The 19,536-nt window shown below is 38.7% G+C and overlaps 1 protein-coding gene across 2 annotated transcripts in view; it reads right to left on the bottom strand.

The window, feature by feature from the left end:
* Nucleotides 1-219: 219 nt before the first annotated feature.
* Nucleotides 220-19,536, bottom strand: part of LOC124544637 (coronin-6) — a 111,132-nt gene continuing 91,815 nt past the window's right edge. For both annotated transcript variants that reach the window (XM_047123248.1, XM_047123249.1), the window contains exon 9: nucleotides 220-3,046. In XM_047123248.1, the coding sequence (XP_046979204.1) occupies nucleotides 2,783-3,046 (264 nt within the window). In that variant the 3' untranslated portion in view covers nucleotides 220-2,782. The remainder of the gene's footprint in view (nucleotides 3,047-19,536) is intronic.

Here is a 19,536-nt window from a genome sequence, read left to right as displayed (position 1 = left end):
TCTACAGGTATGCTCATCACAACAGCAACAAAAATAGTCAGTTCTTCTTGTCAAAGATGATGTAGGATTTTACCAAAGGTGACAAAGCAAGTGTACTGTTCTACTACTGATAAACTTTCAAGATTTTCAAATTTTAAATGCACCAGAATGATACACAACAAGCACAAACTGCTAAAAAATACTATACGGACAATGACAACATACAATGAAGAAAAAGAATTGACAAAAATTAACATTTTATTAAACTAAATGAAATTTACAGAACAATAATTTTATATTAGATACATTATATCTTAAGTACATGAATTTAGATCAAAGAATGAAAGAAATCATGCAATATTATTTTTTTCAACCGAAGGCACCATTTTAGTAAGTGGGTTACACTTTGTACTGTAAATGCTGCAATGAGAATAAGCACAATTTCATTTCCACAATAACAATAAAATTAAGCAAGTATAACATGAGCTGTACAGTTAACATGGCAGTTTTTACACAATCACAGAAAAATTCTTAATTTAAAAATCTGAACTACAAGAGAATTAGTAAACTTTAAAGTCTAACAACTCACAGTGGGTTAAGAAAAAGTCATGTATAATTAGTTAAAAAAAACAGAGACAATTTTGTTGTCACAGTTATCTTTTCTTTCAGAACAAATACACAGCCTGTTTGAAAGCCTCTACACGTGGCTTTTAACGTACATACTATGTCATGGACTCCTTAGAAATGACAAAAGCATTTTGGTATAATTACTAATATATATATTTATATGCATATATATTTACAAAGAATAATGAACCATTTTGGGATTTTTATGATGTATCTATACAATATGCATATCACCTGAAATGATAAGTGGGGGCTTCAGACTTTACTGCTTTATTTACAATTTGGCATTGAAAAGACACTTCCTACAGAGTTATTTTCTAAATTGTTGTATTTACTATGTTACAATGAAGGGCATTCATTTTCGGTTTCTAAATTAATAGCTTAGGAACCTGAAACTCATCTTCTTAATAGGTCAAAAATCGTAACAGTAATGACTCGTGCTACATCACCCATATCAAGTATAAAACAATGACTGTAAATTTAGCAAGAAAGTAAAAATATCATAACTATTACCACACAATCATCAAGAAGCATTTGAGCTCACTGTTCAAAGGTAAAATGCCATAGCAGGAATAGCACGTAACAAAGTATAGTCAAAGTCTACTTCAGTGAGATATGCAGAATGAGTACACACACATATATAATATATATATCATTATCAAAATTATAGCCACTTAATGTTCTCCAACATGCTCATGGTGTACACTAAGATGCTGTTGTGATGTATGAAATATCAGTACAATTTACTTCAGAGTACAAAAATAGTTATTACTGGCTTGGATAAAGTTATCACATAATTATATGTCAACATTAAACTTCTACAAAATCCAACAATTTACATTTGAAATCTAAACAGCATGAAAATGTGCTGTTCTTCAAAGGACTGACATTGAAGTCAATTCAAAATCACATTAAAAGTGTGCGTTCAAAAACAAGTGATAACAGCTTTCAGAAATTAACGTTTTCTTCTTTACAAAATATAAGCTCTATTACTAGCAAATAGTCGTTTCTGCAGCATGGTAGATTAGCACAAGAGCAAGTTTTGGCTGAGCACCGAAGTACTATGACTCCTTTTAGTTATGTGCATAAGCGACTAGTATTTCAAAACAAGCTCTTTAACAGTCTTTTCTTTTTACACCTCTGTCTCCCGAGAACACATCAACAGCTATTCTAAAAAAACTTAATTCTTTCTATTAATGGATAAACAATACTTAAAGCTGTTAAATTACATAAATAAATCCACTTAAAAATGCGGGTTCTGATGATTCTTCTGTAACAGAGATCAAGAATGTAATAAAAATAGCACTTTAAACTAATTAACTTGCAGTGTGAGCATTAAGTGGTCTCTCATTCATTAAACACCACAGGCGCACGCACACACACACACACACACACACACACACACACACACACACACACACACATTGAGCATATATGAAGAGCCCATATTTTTTTGTGACAGTACAGTCCTCACAACTTGAAAACACCAATAACATGAAGTAAGTATTGTGTGTGCTAGATACAGTAAGTTCAATCAATCAAGAACATTTTTTGCAACTAAATGTCAGGGGGAACTACACAGAAAAATACTGGCCTGCTATGTGCAGGAATTTCAACTACTGATTACATTTGGCAACACCACACTGCATGAAGAAACACATTTAGACGCTCAAAAAACATTTTGGTAGGATTATCATAGACAGTGGTAGAACGTCAATGGGATCAAGACAATAACAGACTTAAACATCAGCTAGGTTATAAATTTGTAAACGCCTGAATGATCAATGTAACATATATAATCAATAATAAGTTAAGGTAAACCGAATCAGGTAAAATTATAGGTCAAGTGTATTGAAAAATACTGGGTGTTGTTTTTGGTATCAGCTACAACAATAAGTGCAGTTCATTAAAAATATAATAAATAATTGAGATTTCTCTCAGACGTTTCCCAAGGCAGCATCTCATCAGGAAGACCAATGCTGCAAATGCAGCTGTATTTAAAATAAATGAAGGCAGTTATTTTTACACATTCTAACTCAATTTTTGAAAGTAAAAAATATAGCAGATGCGCCTAGCTTACAAAACGTTTAAAATACATATAAGTGACTGACCCAATATGGGAATCACAGTGATGACTCTGTAGCCTACTTCCAATTCGAATGGATCTGGGTAAATGCTAAACTTCATCAGGTGCTAATTCATCTGATGAAGATGCAGTCACAGCTTGCGGATGACTGTTGCTGACAGAATCGCCACTTCCTGCAGCGACAGGTGGGTGCGCCATCCCTAGACCATCACCACCTTCATCATCCCCTTGGCCGCCACCTGCTGGCGTCGATGCTGCTAAACGTGCTTCCAAGGCACGTATACGGTTCTCATGCTTCACAATCACAGCCTTCATCTTTCTCATCTCCTCTTGGAACTCTTTAATGATGTCATCCTATAAAAATAAAGAAAGTAAAATTAAACAGAGTAATAAAACACTAGGCAAAGCACACTCCTGCCTCCCCAACAAAAAAAAAAAAAAAAAAAAAAAAAAAAAAAAAAAAAAAAAAAAAAAAAAAAAAAAAAAAATACAAATTTTTTATTATATTTTGTAAATTATTACATTTTCCAGAACACACACACACACATATACTGTCTGGCAAAAAGCACTCTGAAGACAAGGACGGATGTCAATGTAATTTCTTATTACACATACGCACCATGTGTAAGTATGTAAATGCTTAGAAAAGCAATTCTCTGTGGCAGGTAGAACAGCCACCATAGTGCATTATTATTGTTCATGTTTAGTGTTGTTACTACACCTGGTAGGGTATAAAAGGGCTGTAAACAGCCTTAAATGGCGACCAAACACTATGCATTTCATGGAAATGCCGTGTTATCAGCACCTGACATTTTGAAAAGGGCCTCATTGTGGGCCTTCTATTGCTCAGCATATTTGTTCATCCAATATCTAGGGATATGGGGGTACAGGGATCTGACTGTGTCCTGATCTTTGACTGCTTGGGAATGTAATGGCCAGCATACTCTTCATCAAAGTTATGTCTGATCATCACAAGGGACAACCGTATTGTGCATCAAACGTAGTCCTTCACATCAATGCTGCAACATTCTGTGTCATCCTGCACCACTGGTCTGAGACTAGCAGCACCTGGACTACGGAATCACTGTCCCATGCAAAGATTGCTGCTAACACCACATCACGAAAGGCACAGAGAAGTGTGAACTGCTGATGAATGGCATCATATTGTGTCCAGCAATGAATCGTTCTGTGCTACACCAGATGACCATTGTCAGCAAGTACAGCAGCAACCTGGGAGGAAATACCATTCTTCCAACGTTTTGGAGAGGTACAGCAATGTTACTCCTGCTGTCCACTGTATAGGAAGCCACCGGGTATGACTTCAGGTCACGGCTGGTACCGACTGAGGGTACACTGACAACATAATGGTACGTCATCCTGTGTCCTCATGTACTCCCATGGCCAGAAAGATCCCACAGATATTTCGGCGATAGAATGTGTAGGACCAGCTTGGTTGTCAACTCCATCACAGTTCTATTACCCAGGATAACAAGGACCACAACAGTTGCGGGCCAGCTTTCCTCAAGAGATGGCTTAATGAATCCCTTAGCTCCTGAATCAGTGCATGCACCCATGCCAGAGGGGCTGCAATGTCATATTGATACGAGAGCTCATACTGCCATGTTCTTTGTAAATTTGACTAAATTTTGTAATTACTAAAATAACATTACACTCCCTCTCAGAGTGTGAAGTTTCATTTTGTCTCCTCCTACCATTCTATGTGCTTCACATTTTTGGTCAGACACTGTACGAGTGTGGTTTGAAAAGTTCTCGGAATCACCACGAGAGGTCAGTCATAGCGCAATGAGTTGTTGATGTGATATTCATTGGACATTGCCTGTAAACACGTCACGTCAGTGCTCTTGGAAGAGAGCTGTGGTGGTGACGTGGCTCTGCTGTTGTTCCTGCGTAGTGATTTGCAATGATGGAAAAAATTGAGATTCAAGCAGTGATTAAGTACTTCATAAAGAAATGCATGAAATCAAAGGACATTCATACCAATTTACAGAATACACTGGAGGGTTCTGCTCCTTCACACTCAACTGTTGCCAATTGGACAAATCAATTTAAATTTGGTCAGAAGAGCTTAGATGATGATCCACACAGAAATCATTGCAAAAGTGTACAAAATGGTCATGGAGGATCACCGATTGACAGTGCGTGAAACTGCTCACACTTGCCAGATGTCATCTGAGAGGGTATATCACATTTTAACTGAAGAATTATAAATGAAAAAAATGACCTGCAAGATGGGTACCGTGACTCTTGATGCTGGATTAAAAACGCATGAGAATGGACATATCTGAACAACGTTTGGCCTGTTTTAGGAGCTACGAACAAGATTTTTAGCACAGATTTGTAACCACAGATGAAACTTGGGTGCACTACTATACGCCAGAGACAAAACAACAGTTAAAGCAGAGGAAACATGCTGATTCTCTGCCACCAAAGAAAGCAAAGACAATTCCTAGGGCAGGAAAGGTCAAGGCATCAGTGTTACGAGATGCGAAGGGTATTCTGTATGTAGATTACCTCCCCACATGGCTAACAATTACTGGAGAATACTAAGCTAACCTCCTGGACAAATTGCAACAAAAGATATGCGAAAAAAAGTCAGGTTTAGCAAGGAAGAAAGTCACCTTCCATCAAGACAAAGCGCGCCCACACACGTGTGCCGTCGTCATGGCAAACTTACACGAACTAAGGCATGAATTGTTGCCACACCTGCCTTATTCAGCTGATATGGCTCTGTCAGACATCCATCTCTTCCCAAAACTGAAAATTTTTCTTGGTGGACAAAAAGTCACTTCAAACGAAGAATTGATAGCCAGAGTTGACAACTATTTTGTAGGCCTGGAGGAAACTCATTTTTGAGATGGGATCAAGGCACTGGAACATCGTTGGACCAAGTGCATTAATCTACAAGGTGATTACATTGAAATATAAAAAAAGTTTCAATGATGTAAAGACTTTTTTTCTATTCCATTCCGTGAACTTCTCAAACCTTCCTCGTATATTGGTTTGCTAAATTCATTCTCTATATAGTATATGCTTAATTTAAACTAACAATTCCCCCCCTCCCCCCCTTAGTATCTGGACATTTGTAAACAGATACCTGTTTAAATTCCAAGGGAGCACAGACTGAGAGAAAAAGAATTTATATAAATCTTTACTTTTAAATAAAAAGAAAAAATACCAAAAATTAAGGCAGATTGAATGTGCACCTCTCTGAAATTAACATCTGCTGATGGGTGACATTCAATAAAATGTTTCTGCGTCCCACGCATTGTAACCTGCCTGGGTTCTCCTTGGCATACTGCCCAGAAGGTGTGCGAGACACTGGTGCTCAAGCCTGTCCTAATCTTCAATGGAAACTCTCCTGACGTAATCCAGTGCACTAGGGAGGAGCACTGTGATTACACACACAAGTTTTAACTGGTATCATGCATGCTCAATTGAGTTGGGTTGTTTTTGGGGAAGGAGACCAGACAGCGAGGTCATTGGTCTCATCAGATGAGGGAAGGACGGGGAAGGAAGTCGGCCGTGCCCTTTGAAAGGAACCATCCCGGCATTTGCCTGGAGCGATTTAGGGAAACCACGGAAAACCTAAATCAGGATGGCCGGACGTGGGATTGAACCGTCGTCCTCCCGAACATGCTCAATTGAGTTCAAGTCAGCAGATACCAGTTTATGTCAGCAGATACCACTGCCCTTTCCATTCAGTTGATTCCTGCCACCTGAAGGACGGTGTTCGTGAGTTGGATGCAATGTGCTCATGTGTTATTGTCTTGAAAATGAACCCATTACCAAAATGTTGGCAGTAGGGGCCGTTGGAGAATCCTGTCCTAATAATACGCAGCACACAAAATATCCTATATATAAAAGAAAATAGTGTTAGTTACACTATTTATAACTCAAGAACGGCTGGACCAATTTGGCTGAAAGTTGGTGGAGAGGTAGCTTAGAACCAGGAGACAGACATAGGATACTTTTTATCCCATTCGACCGCTATAAAACGGGGTATGACAAAAACGCATCTGCCATGGAATAACAAAACACAAATGTCAGCTAAACGACGGCTGGACCGATTTGGCTGAAAATTGGTGGAGCGGTAGCTTAGAACCAGGAGACGGACATAGGATACTTTTTATCCCATTCAACCGCTATAAAACGTGGTATGAAAAAAATGCACCTGGCATGGAATAACAAAACGCAAATGACAGCTAAACGTCTATGGTTAAGTATCAGTATATATCATTAACTAAAAATTTAAAGAAATAATTTGTATTTTCTTTCAGTCATCATTAACAATACCGCGATCAAGACGATCAAATATTTCTCAACAAAGTTGTAATGCAAGAAGAATACAAAATATTGTGAATGAAAGGACTGAAGAAGAACAACAAATTGCCCGTGAAGAGCGCTGCGTTAGTATGGCTCGACTTCGTGCTTCTCAATCACAAGAGCAAAGTGAGGCAGCCCGTGAAATGGCTCGGTTGGCAATGTGAAATCATCAAGAGAACAACAGAGATCAACATGTAGATAATTTTCGACACACAAGAAGAGATTTATCATGAGATGATTTGAATCTAGCAGCGTTCAGATACGATTGTAGCACTGATTACTGCTTGCATCCTTGCGTTTGCATTGGGCCTATGGACGTTATTTGTGAGTATTGTGGCGCATTGAAGTTTTCCGGAGAAACACATGGATTGTGCTGCCTTACGGCTGCAGACAAAATAAATGCTTGCCTCAAATCATCGAATCTATGGCGCTATGTGAAGAAACTTCAGCTGACAGCAAACATGAGAGTTGCATTGCTTAATGATACATCTGCTGAAGATTTCTCTGAGCAATTGCTGACTATCAGTAATGGTCGAGTGCCTGTCGAAGAATCGAGTGGATTGATTTCATTTCCTCATAATTTCTGCAACTTTGTCTCATCAAAAGACGAACTTATCAATGAAGTATTCCCAAACATCATTACTAACTACAAAAGTAATGAATGGTTGAGTGATCGAGCAATTTTAGTGGCTAAGAATAAAGATGTAGATGACCTAAACTACATAATTCAGAATGAGATCATTGGTAAAATGCATTCATTCAAAACTATTGACTGTGTAACAAATGAAGATGAAGCCACCAACTATCCAATTGAATTTTTAAACTCCTAGGATGTGCCTGGCTTACAACCACACAATTTACGCCTAAAAGTTGGCTCCGTAGTAATCATGCTTTGAAACATAAACCAACCAAAATTGTGCAACGGTACACGTTTGGTGGTAAGTAAATTGATGAACGATGTTCTTTACACGACGATACTCAAAGGAAAATTCGAAGGTGAGGAAGTTCTCATTCCGAGGAGCCCAATGATCCCAACTGATACGCCGTTTGAGTTTAAAAGACTACAATTTCCGATCCGTCTTGCATTCGCCATGATCATTAACAAATCACAAGGCCAAACCTTGAAAGTTTGTGGTTTAAATCTGGAATAGCCATGTTTTTCACATGGTCAATTATACGTGGCATGTTCACGGGTCGGAAGACCATCTGCGTTGTTTGTTCTTGTGCCTGATAATAAAACAAAAATTGTCGTGTATCACAAGGTACTTAATTGAAGAGTGGAAGCTATGCACCAAAAAACATAAAGAATCATTAAAATACTTAATTTTTTATTTGTATTTCGTAATAAAAATTGAACTTAACATCCAAAATCTGATTATTTATTGGCTTTAAGGCGGAACAGAGTTCACCGGGTCAGCTAGTAATGAATAATGATTAGAGCCATGCACACTGTTATGTGGAAGTAGCCCGAAATATGACTTCACCCACCTCCTTGCTAAACCGGTGTGACTGCATGCCTATGAAGTGCTTTGATAGATGGCGCCACATACTTTGATAAATGGCTCCACACAGACTACTTAAACATCAGCCATCAGGCAAATTTTTCACTCACTGATGAAGAAAACCCAAGATTAATGATTCAAGTTCCATTCTATGTAAATGCTTGCCCTCATTCTTCACACTACAGTCCTGGGGATTTGTACTGTTTATAATGTATACCTGGAGGTCAAACTAGGGATGGGAAAAACCGACCAGCTAAAACCAATACCAGTATTTTAATTCTGCATAACTGATATTTTTCAGTACTTGTTTTCTCTTTGTTATAACAGGTGTTTCTTTATTTTTTTACTAATAACCTGAGTAAAAAATGAAATCAATTAGCCACAGCAGCAGTACTACAATTTTTCTTTTTAAAGAAACCTTGTCAAAGAAAGGTGTCGTTTTTATTTGTAAAATTTGATTTGGTTTGTAATTTTGCATTATTACCTTGCGGACAATACTAATAGTAACCTCAGGCTATTTGAAGAATATGCAATTATCTACATCTGAAAGAAGCTGCATAAATATTAAGTCAGATCTTGATAATATTTCAAAGTGGTGCAAAAATTGGCAACTTGCTTTAAACATTCAAAAAATCAAAATTGTGTGCTTAAAAAAAACCATACTGGCGTATGGTAATAATATTGAGTCACTGTTGGAATTGGCCAACTCGTACAAATATCTGGGTGTAACACTTTGCAGGGATATGAAATGGAATGATCACATAGGTTCAGTACTGGAAAGCAGGTGTAGATTTCTGTTTATTAGCAGAATACTGGGGAAGTGCAATCAGTTTACAAAGGAGATTGCTTACAAATCACTTGAGTGACCAGTTCTAGAATGTTGCTCAAGTGTGTGAGAACCATACCAAATAGAACTAAAAGCAGATAGACCCTGAAAGTATATAAGGAGGGCAGCACAAATGGTGACAGGTTGGTTTGATCCATGGGAGAATGTCACAGAGATATTGAAAGAACTGAACTGGGAGACTCGAAGATAGACAAACTGCGCTAAGAAAGTGTACTAACAAAGTTTCAAGAACCGGCTTTAAGAGATGACTCCAGAAACGTACTACAACCCCCTAAGTATTGGTGATATAGGTATTGTGAGGATAAGATCATATTAATTACAGCATTAAACTGACACCCAGTTGTTTCAGCAATAACCACAATCCCTATGCCAAACTGATCAACTGGAGACTGTGTGTCGACAGCTCTCCCAGTTGCCCTTGTTACATTCTCCTCAAGGTAACTACATGATTTAATTTGCAAGTAGCACTCATCAGTTGGTGGTGTTCACCAGAGGCAACCACTATGAGGCTGAGCAGAACTTCATTGTGTTCTCTCTCATGAAAGCAGTTGAATGTTTGAATTCTGTAACTGTAATGTGTTCTAATTTAGCAGACAACTTCCTGTGTTGACTACCCTTCTTGTTGTAAAGTGGCATGACCCTTCGAGATGTGGTGACAGACTCAATGCTGCAAATAAGACTCACTGTCCCATTCACAACTGGAGACATAACACACAGTTTTGACCCGAACCAGACCTATTACAGCATGGCTCGTGAACCATTCCCCTCAAGTGACGTCTTCACCCTCCAAGTCTATTCACACTGTGCTGTCACGACCTTGTCACTTACTATGGTTACCTGATCATTTATTGATTGGCAGTCGATAGGGGGAGCATCTCTGTGACAGCTTTATCAAAGCATATGCTCTCATACCTTCATCTGCTGTCAGACTTCATACACTGATGTTTCACTGGTTCACTTGGCCTTGGCGGCGATTTACTCGGATTTACTCACTTTAATACTGCACAGTTCCTCATGTTTCATTTTCATTATTATTGTGGCTATTATTCCTATTTTGATACTGGTTATTCCTATGGCTACATTTCTATTACAGTTTACGAGAATGTACAAAAGAAAGAATACTGAAAACTGTATTTTAATGTGGTGTAGGAGATTAACGATTTTTCTGTACACAATTTTGACAGAAACAGTGTTTGGGTTAACGGAAAAAAGATGCTTACATCAAAACAAATGTAGTAATCTTTGCTCCAAAAAAGACATTAAGTCTCGTGGTGAATAATGCATTTTCGTGGACAAATATTAAAAAAAAAAATTATAATTACTTTTTCCACGAGTTGCCCGAACCATAAAGTTTTATAGAGAAAGAGTAAAAGCTTCATATGTAGAATTAGCTAAAGATAAAAAATGCTTCAGGGATGGCACACTTTTGAAAGAATGTGCAATAGAAATATCAGAAGCCTTTGCTTACAATTATGACACTAAATATTTTAAAACAGCTGCTGTGTCACTGTAAAAAAGTCAAATTCTTGATACGGACCACAGCATGAAAATATAAACTAAACAATTTCATTATATACCATCAGTATTATCCCTTGAACAATTCTCTGACTACCACAAATTTTGTACCCCCCCCCCCCCCCCCCCAAAACTGCCAGAGTTTGAAATACTGATGAAAGTCAGTCAAACTCACATAACACTAGGTACAGAAAGCTGGTTAAAATTGAAATTGATAGCAGTGAGATTTTTGGGGAAAATTTAAGTGTATATTGAAAGGATAGGCAAATGGGAAATGAAATTGGCATATTTGTTGCAGTAGATAAGAAACTAAAATCCACCAAGACATAAATTGAAGGTGCATATGAGATTATTTGGCAGGACTCAGCATCAAGGCTGGCATCCACTAAAAACTTTAGAGAAAACCTTAGTTCACTTATACATAAGTCCCCCAATCATACTGTAATCACTGGCAGAGCTTAATCATCCAGCAATTAATTGGGAAAATTACAATTTTGTTAGTGGCAGGCGTGATAAGACATCTTGTGAAACATTAACAAATGCCTTCTCTGAAAACTATCTAAAACAGATAGTTAGGAACCCCAATCATGATGGAAATATATTGGATCTAACGGCAACAAATAGATCTGACCTCTTTGATGATGTCCCCACCAAAAATGGAATCAGTGACCATGGCGCTGTTTTGGCAACAATGATTACCAAAATACAAAGGACAACTAAAACAAGCAGAAAAATATATATGTTCAGTAAACTAGATAAAAAATCAGTGGTGTCATATATCAATGAGAGGCTTGAAACTTCCAACACAGGGCAAAAGCATGTAGAGGAACTATGGCTCCAATATAAAAGAGTAGTTGACTATGCACTTGGCAGATATGTATGCAGTAGAACAGTTCATAATGAGACAAACCCTCCATGGTATACAGTCACCATAAAAAAAACTTAAAAGTGTGAAGCCTTCAGTGACAACTGTTGCAGAATACTGTCAAAAAACCTTTCACAGAAACCAAAGAAATTCTGCTCATATATACAAGCTGTTAGCGGCACTAAAGTTAATGTCCAGTCCCCAGCAAATGACGCAGGAACTGAAATTGAGGGTACCAAAGCACAAGCTGAAATGCTGAACTTCATTCTCGAATGTTCCTTTACAAAGGAAAACACAGGGGAATTGCCCCAATTTAATCCTCGTACCATTGAAAAGATGAATGGAGTATGTGTTAGTGTCAGTGGTGTCAAGAAACAGCTGAAACTGTTAAAATTGAACAACGCTCCTGAGACTAACAGAATCCCTGTCAGATTCTATACTGAATTTGCAGCTGAGTTGGACCCTCTTCTAATTTTAATCTATCATAAATAGGTACAGGTCACACTCATCTACAAGAACGGGAGAGAAGTGATGCACAAAACTACCATCCAACATTCTTGACATTGATTTGCCGTAGATTCTTAGAACATATACTGAGTTCACACATAATGAGGTATCTTTAACAGAATGACCTCCTCAGTGAAAAACAGCTAGGATTTAAAAAACAATGATCATGTGAAATCGCACAAACTGACATACTGAATGCTTTGAATCAAAGTAATCAGGTAGATGCTACATTTATTGATTTCCGAAAAGTATTTGATTCAGTACCACACCCACACTTATTGTCAAAAGTACCATCATATGGGGAATCAAGTGAAACTTGTGACCAGATTGAGGACTTTTTGATATGGAGGATGCAGTATATTACCTTGGATGGAGAGTCAGCATCAGATGTGTTAGTAATTTCAGGTGTGCCCCAGGGAAGTTCATGTTGTATACTAATGACCTTGCAGATAATATTAATAGTAAAATCAGGCTTTTGCAGATGGTGCAGTATTCTCTAATGAAGTACTATCTGAGAGAAGCTGCATAAATATTCAGCAGATCTTGATAACATTTCAATGTGGTGCAGATATTGGCAACTTGCTCTGTTGTTGTTGTTGTGGCGGTCTTCAGTCCAGGGACTGGCTTGATGCAGCTTTCCATGCTACTCTATCCTGTGCAAGCCTCTTCGTCCCTGAATAGCTACTGCACCCTACCTCCTTCAGAATCTGCTTAGTGTACTCATCTCTTGGTCTCCCTCTACAATTTTTACCCTCCATACTTCCTCCAGTACTAAATTTCTGAACCCCTGATGCCTCAGAACGTGTTCTACCAACCAATCCCATCTTCTAGTCAAGTCGTGCCACAAATTCCTCTTCACCCCAATTCTATTCAGTACCTCCTCACTAATTACATGATCTACCCATCTAATCTTCAGCATTCTTCTGTAGCACCACATTTCAAAAGCTTCTATTCTATTCTTGTCTAAACTATTTACTGCCCATGTTTCACTTCCATACATGGCTGCACTCAATACAAATACTTTCAGAAGAGAATTCCTGAACTTAAATCTATACTCGATGTTAACAAATTTCTCTTCTTCAGAAACACTTTCCTTGCCATTGCCAGTCTACATTTTATATACTCTCTACTTCAATGATCATCAGTTACTTTGCTCCCCAAATACCAAAACTAACTGTCTCAATTCCGAATCCAATTCCCTCAGCGTTATCTGATTTAATTCGACTACATCCCATTATCCTCGTTCTGCTTTTGTTGATGATCTTATATCCTTCTTTCACGACATTGCTCATCCTGTTCAACTACTCTTCCACGTCCTTTCCTGTCCAACAGAATTACGTCATCAGCAAGCCTCAGTGTTGATATTTCTTCTTCCTGGACCTTAATTCCTACTCCAATTTTTTCTTTTGTTTCCTTTACTGCTTGCTCAATATAAAGATTGAATAGCATCGAGGATAGGCTACAACCATGTCTCACACTCTTCCCAACCACTGCTTCCCTTTCATGCCCCTCGACTCTTATAACTGCCATCTCGTTTCTGTGAATAGCCTTTCGCTCCCTGTATTTGACCCCTGCGTTCTTCAGAGTTTGAAAGAGAGTATTCCAGTCAACAGTGTAAAAAGCTTCCTCTAAGTCTACAAATGCTAGAAATGTATGTGTGCCTTTCGTTAATCTATCTTCAGAGACGAGTTGTAGGGTCAGTATTGCCTCGTGTGCTCGAACATTTTTATGGAATCCAAACTGATCTTCGCCGAGGTCGGCTTCTACCAGTTTTTCCATTCGTCTGTAAAGAATTCGCGTTAGTGTTTTGCAGCTGTTACTTATTAAACTAATAGTTTGATAATTTTCACACCTGTCATCACTTGCTTTCTTTGGGATTGGAATTATTACATTCTTCTTGAAGTCTGAGGGTATTTCACTTGTCTCATACATTTTGCTCACTAGATGGTACAATATTGCCAGGGCTGGCTCTCCCAAGGCAATTAGTAGTCCTAATGGGATATTGTCTACTCCTGGGGCCTTGTTTTGACTTAGGTCTTTCAGTGCTCTGTGAAACGCTCGCATTTTATCTTCATCTATGTCCTCTTCCATTTCTATAATATTGCCCTGAAGTACAATGCCCTTGTATAGACCCTCCATATACTCCTTCCACCTTTCTGCTTTCCCTTCTTTCCATAGAAGTGGTTTTCCATCTGAGCTCTTAATATTGATACAAATGGTTCTCTTTTCTCCAAAGGTGTCTGATTTCACGGTAAGCAGTATCTATCTTACCCCTAGTTATATAGGCCTCTACATCCTTACATCTGTCCTGTAGCCACCCCTGCTTAACCATTTAGCATTTCCTGTCGATCTCATTGTTGGGACATTTCTATTCCTTTTTGCCTACTTCAATTACTGAATTTTTATATTTTTCCTTCCATCAATTGAATTCAACGTCTCTTCTATTACAAAAGGGTTTTTAATAGCCCTCCACTTTTTACCTACCTGATCCTCTGCTATTTTCACTTTTTCATCTCTCAAAGCTACCCATTCGTAGTCTTCTGTATTTCTTTCCCCTGTTCCTGTCAATCGTTCCCTAATGCTCTCTCTGAAACTCTCTACAATCTCTGGTTCTTTCAGTTTATCCGGGTCCCATCGCCTTAAATTCCCACCTTTCTGCAGTTTCCTCAGTTTTATTCTACAGTGCATAACCAATAGACTGTGGTCAGAGTCCACATCTGCCCCTGGAAATGTCTTACAATTTAAAACTTGGTTCCTAAATCTCTGTCTTACCATTACATAATCTATCTGAAACCGTCCAGTGTCTCCAGGTCTCTTCCACATACAGAACCTTCTTTCATGATTCTTAAACCAAGTGTTGGCTATGATTAAGTTACACTCTGTGCAAAATTCTACCAGGCGGCTTCCTCTTTCATTCCTTACCCCCATTCCATATTCACCTACTACTTTTCCTTTTCTTCCTTTTCCTACTATTGAATTCCAGTCCCCTGCCACTATTAAATTTTCGTCTCTCTTCACTAACTCAATAATTTCTTTTATCTCATCATACATTTCTTCAATCTCTTTGTCCTCTGCGGAGCTAGTTGGTTTATAAACTTGTACTACTGTTGTAGACGTGGGCTTCATGTCTATCTTTGCTACAATGATGCGTTCACTATGCCGTTCGTAGTAGCCTACCTGCGCTTCTATTTTTTTATTCATTATTGAACCTATTCCTGCATTACCCCTATTTGATTTTGTATTCACCTGACCAGAAGTCTTGCTCCTCCTGCCACCAAACTTCACTAATTCCCACTATATCTAGCTTTCACCTATCCACTTCCCTTTTTAATTTCAAACCTACCCACCCAATTAAGGGATCTGACATTCCACGCCCCGATCCGTAACGTCAATTTTCTTTCTCCTGATAATGTCCTCCACCCGGAGATCCAAATGGGGGACTATTTTACCTCCGGAATATTTTACCTAAAAGGACGCCATCATCATTTAACCATACAGTAAAAGCCGCATGCCCTTGGGAAAAATTACAGCTGTAGTTTCCCCTTGCTTTAGCCATTCACAATATCAGTACAGCATGGCCATTTTGGTTGATGTTACATAGCCAGATGAGACAATCATCTAGAATGTTGCCCCTGCAAGTACTGAAAAGGCTGCTGCCCCTCTTCAGGAACCACACATTTATCTGGCCTCTCAACAGATATCCCTCCGTTGTGGTTGCACCAACTGTACAGTTATCTGTATCACTGAGGCACGCAAAAGTCTCATAATTGGGTAATGTGGTAATTTAATTTGTTACATAGTACTCTAATAGCAGTTCTATTGACATTTTTAAGGTGCTGGAGACTTACCCTTAGCTGGAAGACTACGGGAAGGTTACATACCTCGAATCATCAAAGAAGAAGAGGAAAGATTAAAAGGAGCCGTGAAAGACGAAAGAGTTTCAATCTTTGTGATGAAACGACAGACAGAAAAGGGCAGTGTGTGTTCGTGGTTCTGATAAAAGTACTTAGTTGTGGCGATGATGCAGTTCAGAAATTATTTGTCGGGGGAGTGAAAGTTATTGCAAATGCTACAGAATGTGCGCAAGCAATTACGAGTGTAATACAGAAACTTGAAATTCAGTACGGAAATGTAGTTTCTACAACTTCAGATTCAGCCCGTTGTATGGACAAGTGTATAAATGCAGTTAGGGCTTTAGTTTCAGAAGGGTTAGTACACACACAATGCTGGGCTCATAAATTAAATTTGGTTGGCAATGTGTGGTCTGTGGAACTTTGTAATTTGAACCATTGTTTTGCAGACGAAACACATCTTCCTTAATACCAGAAAGAGAAAGCATGCATACATTCAGTTCTTAGCTCAGAACTATGTAGGTGTACCCACAAAAGCTAAACTTTTCCCTATTCCTGTCATCACCAGGTGGAATTCGGGGTTGGAAGTGTCGAGTACCTTGGAGAATATCTCTGTGATATAGTAGAATTTGTTGAAACTGTTGAAGATGAGAGTGCAGCTGTCAATTATTTTAAAGCTTTGTCTTCTGCTGAAGCAAAAAAAATTCAATGCCTAGCTATTTTTCTTGTTGAACACTGCTCAACATGTTGCAATTTGCTGCTGACATTAGAGGGCACCAAGATACCATTAATTCATCTTCTGTAGTCTAAGCTTGGTTACCTTGCAAAGAGATTTAAGCTACTAGAGGATGCATGTTTTTCTGAGAAAATTTCAGAAAAACTTCTTAAACTGCCAGAGCATATGCAAGTACAGTTAACATCACTCTTCCAGTATGTAGGTAGAGCAAGTCTTACAAAACTGAACCACTTAATGGAATGTGATACAGGAAAAATTGTCATTACTTCTATAGGTAAATTGTTTGATCCGAGAAACATAATAAAAGGCAATTTAGACAGTGCTGAAATCTCTTAGCTGATAAAGAAAATTCCCATTCTACAAGAACTTCCAACGTCAGAATTTCTTGTACCATACACATTGTTTAGAGATTTAGTAGCTAGTTCTTGTAGAGAAGGTAAAGATGTTGATGTGATTGGTATTCTTCTTTCCCTGAAAGCAGAAAATGGACTTTTTTGTGGAAGCTGCAGTGAAGGCTTTGTGGATCCCAGTCAGTAATGTTGATAGTGAGAGATCATTTTCTAGATATTGCAATACAGAGCTATTACAAATGATTGAAGCGATTTCATAAATTCACTGTAGCTCCATTCATTGACATATGGTCACGACACACTACAGATATGTAGAAAAACTCAAAGTTTTGTTCGGCTGAAGCCGCACTTCAGGTTTCTGCCGCCAGAGCGCTCGAGAGCGCAGTGAGACAAACTGGCGACAGGAGCCGAGAAAGCGTATGTCGTGCTTGAAATGCACTCACATCAGTCAGTCATAACAGTGCAACGACACTTCAGGACGAAGTTCAACAAAGATCCACCAACTGCTAACTCCATTTGGCGATGGTATGCGCAGTTTAAAGCTTCTGCACGCCTCTGTAAGGGGAAATCAACGGGTCGGCCTGCAATGAGCAAAGAAACGGTTGAACGCGTGCGGGCAAGTTTCATGCGTAGCCCGCGGAAGTCGACGAATAAAGCAAGCAGGGAGCTAAACGTACCACAGCCGACGATTTGGAAAATCTTATGGAAAAGGCTAAAGCAGAAGCCTTACCGTTTACAATTGCTACAAGCCCTGACACCCGATGACAAAGGCAAACGCTTTGAATTTTCGGCGCGGTTGCAACAGCTTATGGAAGAGGATGCGTTCAGTGCGAAACTTGTTTTCAGTGATGAAGCAACATTTTTTCTTAATGGTGAAGTGAACAGACACAATGTGCGAATCTGGGCGGTAGAGAATCCTCACACATTTGTGCAGCAAATTCGCAATTCACCAAAAGTTAATGTGTTTTGTGCAATCTCATGGTTTAAAGCTTACGGCCCCTTTTTCTTCTGCGAAAAAAACGTTACAGGACACGTGTATCTGGACATGCTAGAAAATTGGCTCACGCCACAACTGGAGACCGACAGCGCCGACTTCATCTTTCAACAGCATGGTGCTCCACCGCACTTCCATCATGATGTTCGGCATTTCTTAAACAGGAGATTGGAAAACCGATGGATCGGTCGTGGTGGAGATCATTATCAGCAATTCATGTCATGGCCTCCACGCTCTCCCGACTTAACCCCGTGCGATTTCATTCTGTGGGGTTATGTGAAAGATTCAGTGTTTAAACCTCCTCTACCAAGAAACGTGCCAGAACTGCGAGATCGCATCAATGATGCTTTCGAACTCATTGATGGGGACATCCTGCGCCAAGTGTGGGAGGAACTTTATTATTGGCTTGATGTCTGCTGAATCACTAAAGGGGCACATATCGAACATTTGTGAACGCCTAAAAAAACTTTTTGAGTTTTTGTATGTGTGTGCAAAGCATTGTGAAAATATCTCAAATAATAAAGTTATTGTAGAGCTTTGAAATCGCTTCAATCATTTGTAATAACCCTGTATAATGTATCACAGGAGAACAGCTCTGACTCCCAGTAATATGAAAGTCATGGTATCCTTATATTTCTCCGACTGACTTGTGTGTTGTGTACATAGGCTAGGACAGGATAAATGTTTTCCAAACTTTCATTATTTGGTATTTGTGTTTTAATAAGAGCCGGCCGCTGGTGGCCAAGCGGTTTTAGGCGCATCAGTCTGGAACCGCGCGACCGCTACGGTCGCAGGTTCGAATCCTCCCTCGGGCATGGATGTGTGTGATGTTCTTAGGTTAGTTAGGTTGAAGTAGTTCTAAGTTCTAGGGGACTGATTACCTGAGATGTTAAGTCCCATAGTGCTCAGAGCCATTTGAACCATTTTTAATAAGATTTATAATTTTTATGCTTTTTCAATTTACGTAAAATAAAAGATTTTTCACTGCAAATGTGCCATAAATGTATTTCCTTTACCTTTTAATGCTGGTAAGTGGAAATAAAATTTAGCGAAATTATTGACGAAATGGAAAAAAACTAGCGAAAAATATACCAAAATAACTTTTTAAAAATGACGAAATGGGGCAAAAATTTTCACCACAAACAGGTGCCTCTAGTCATAAGCCATCTCATTTCAACATCGAAGGGTTTTTTTTTTTTTTTGGGCGCAAAACTGCTATGGTCATTAGTGCCCGGTCCGTGACTTAGGAAACAGTAAAAAACCGAAAATGGAAACCAGCAGCAATGGGAATGAAAGTCATAAAATTGGAGAAACTAAAAGCAGAAGGAAGGCT

The sequence above is a fragment of the Schistocerca americana genome, chromosome 8 (genome assembly GCF_021461395.2).
Source record: "Schistocerca americana isolate TAMUIC-IGC-003095 chromosome 8, iqSchAmer2.1, whole genome shotgun sequence".
Lineage (NCBI taxonomy): Eukaryota > Metazoa > Arthropoda > Insecta > Orthoptera > Acrididae > Schistocerca > Schistocerca americana.
This window is presented reverse-complemented; position numbering and strand designations above follow the sequence as displayed.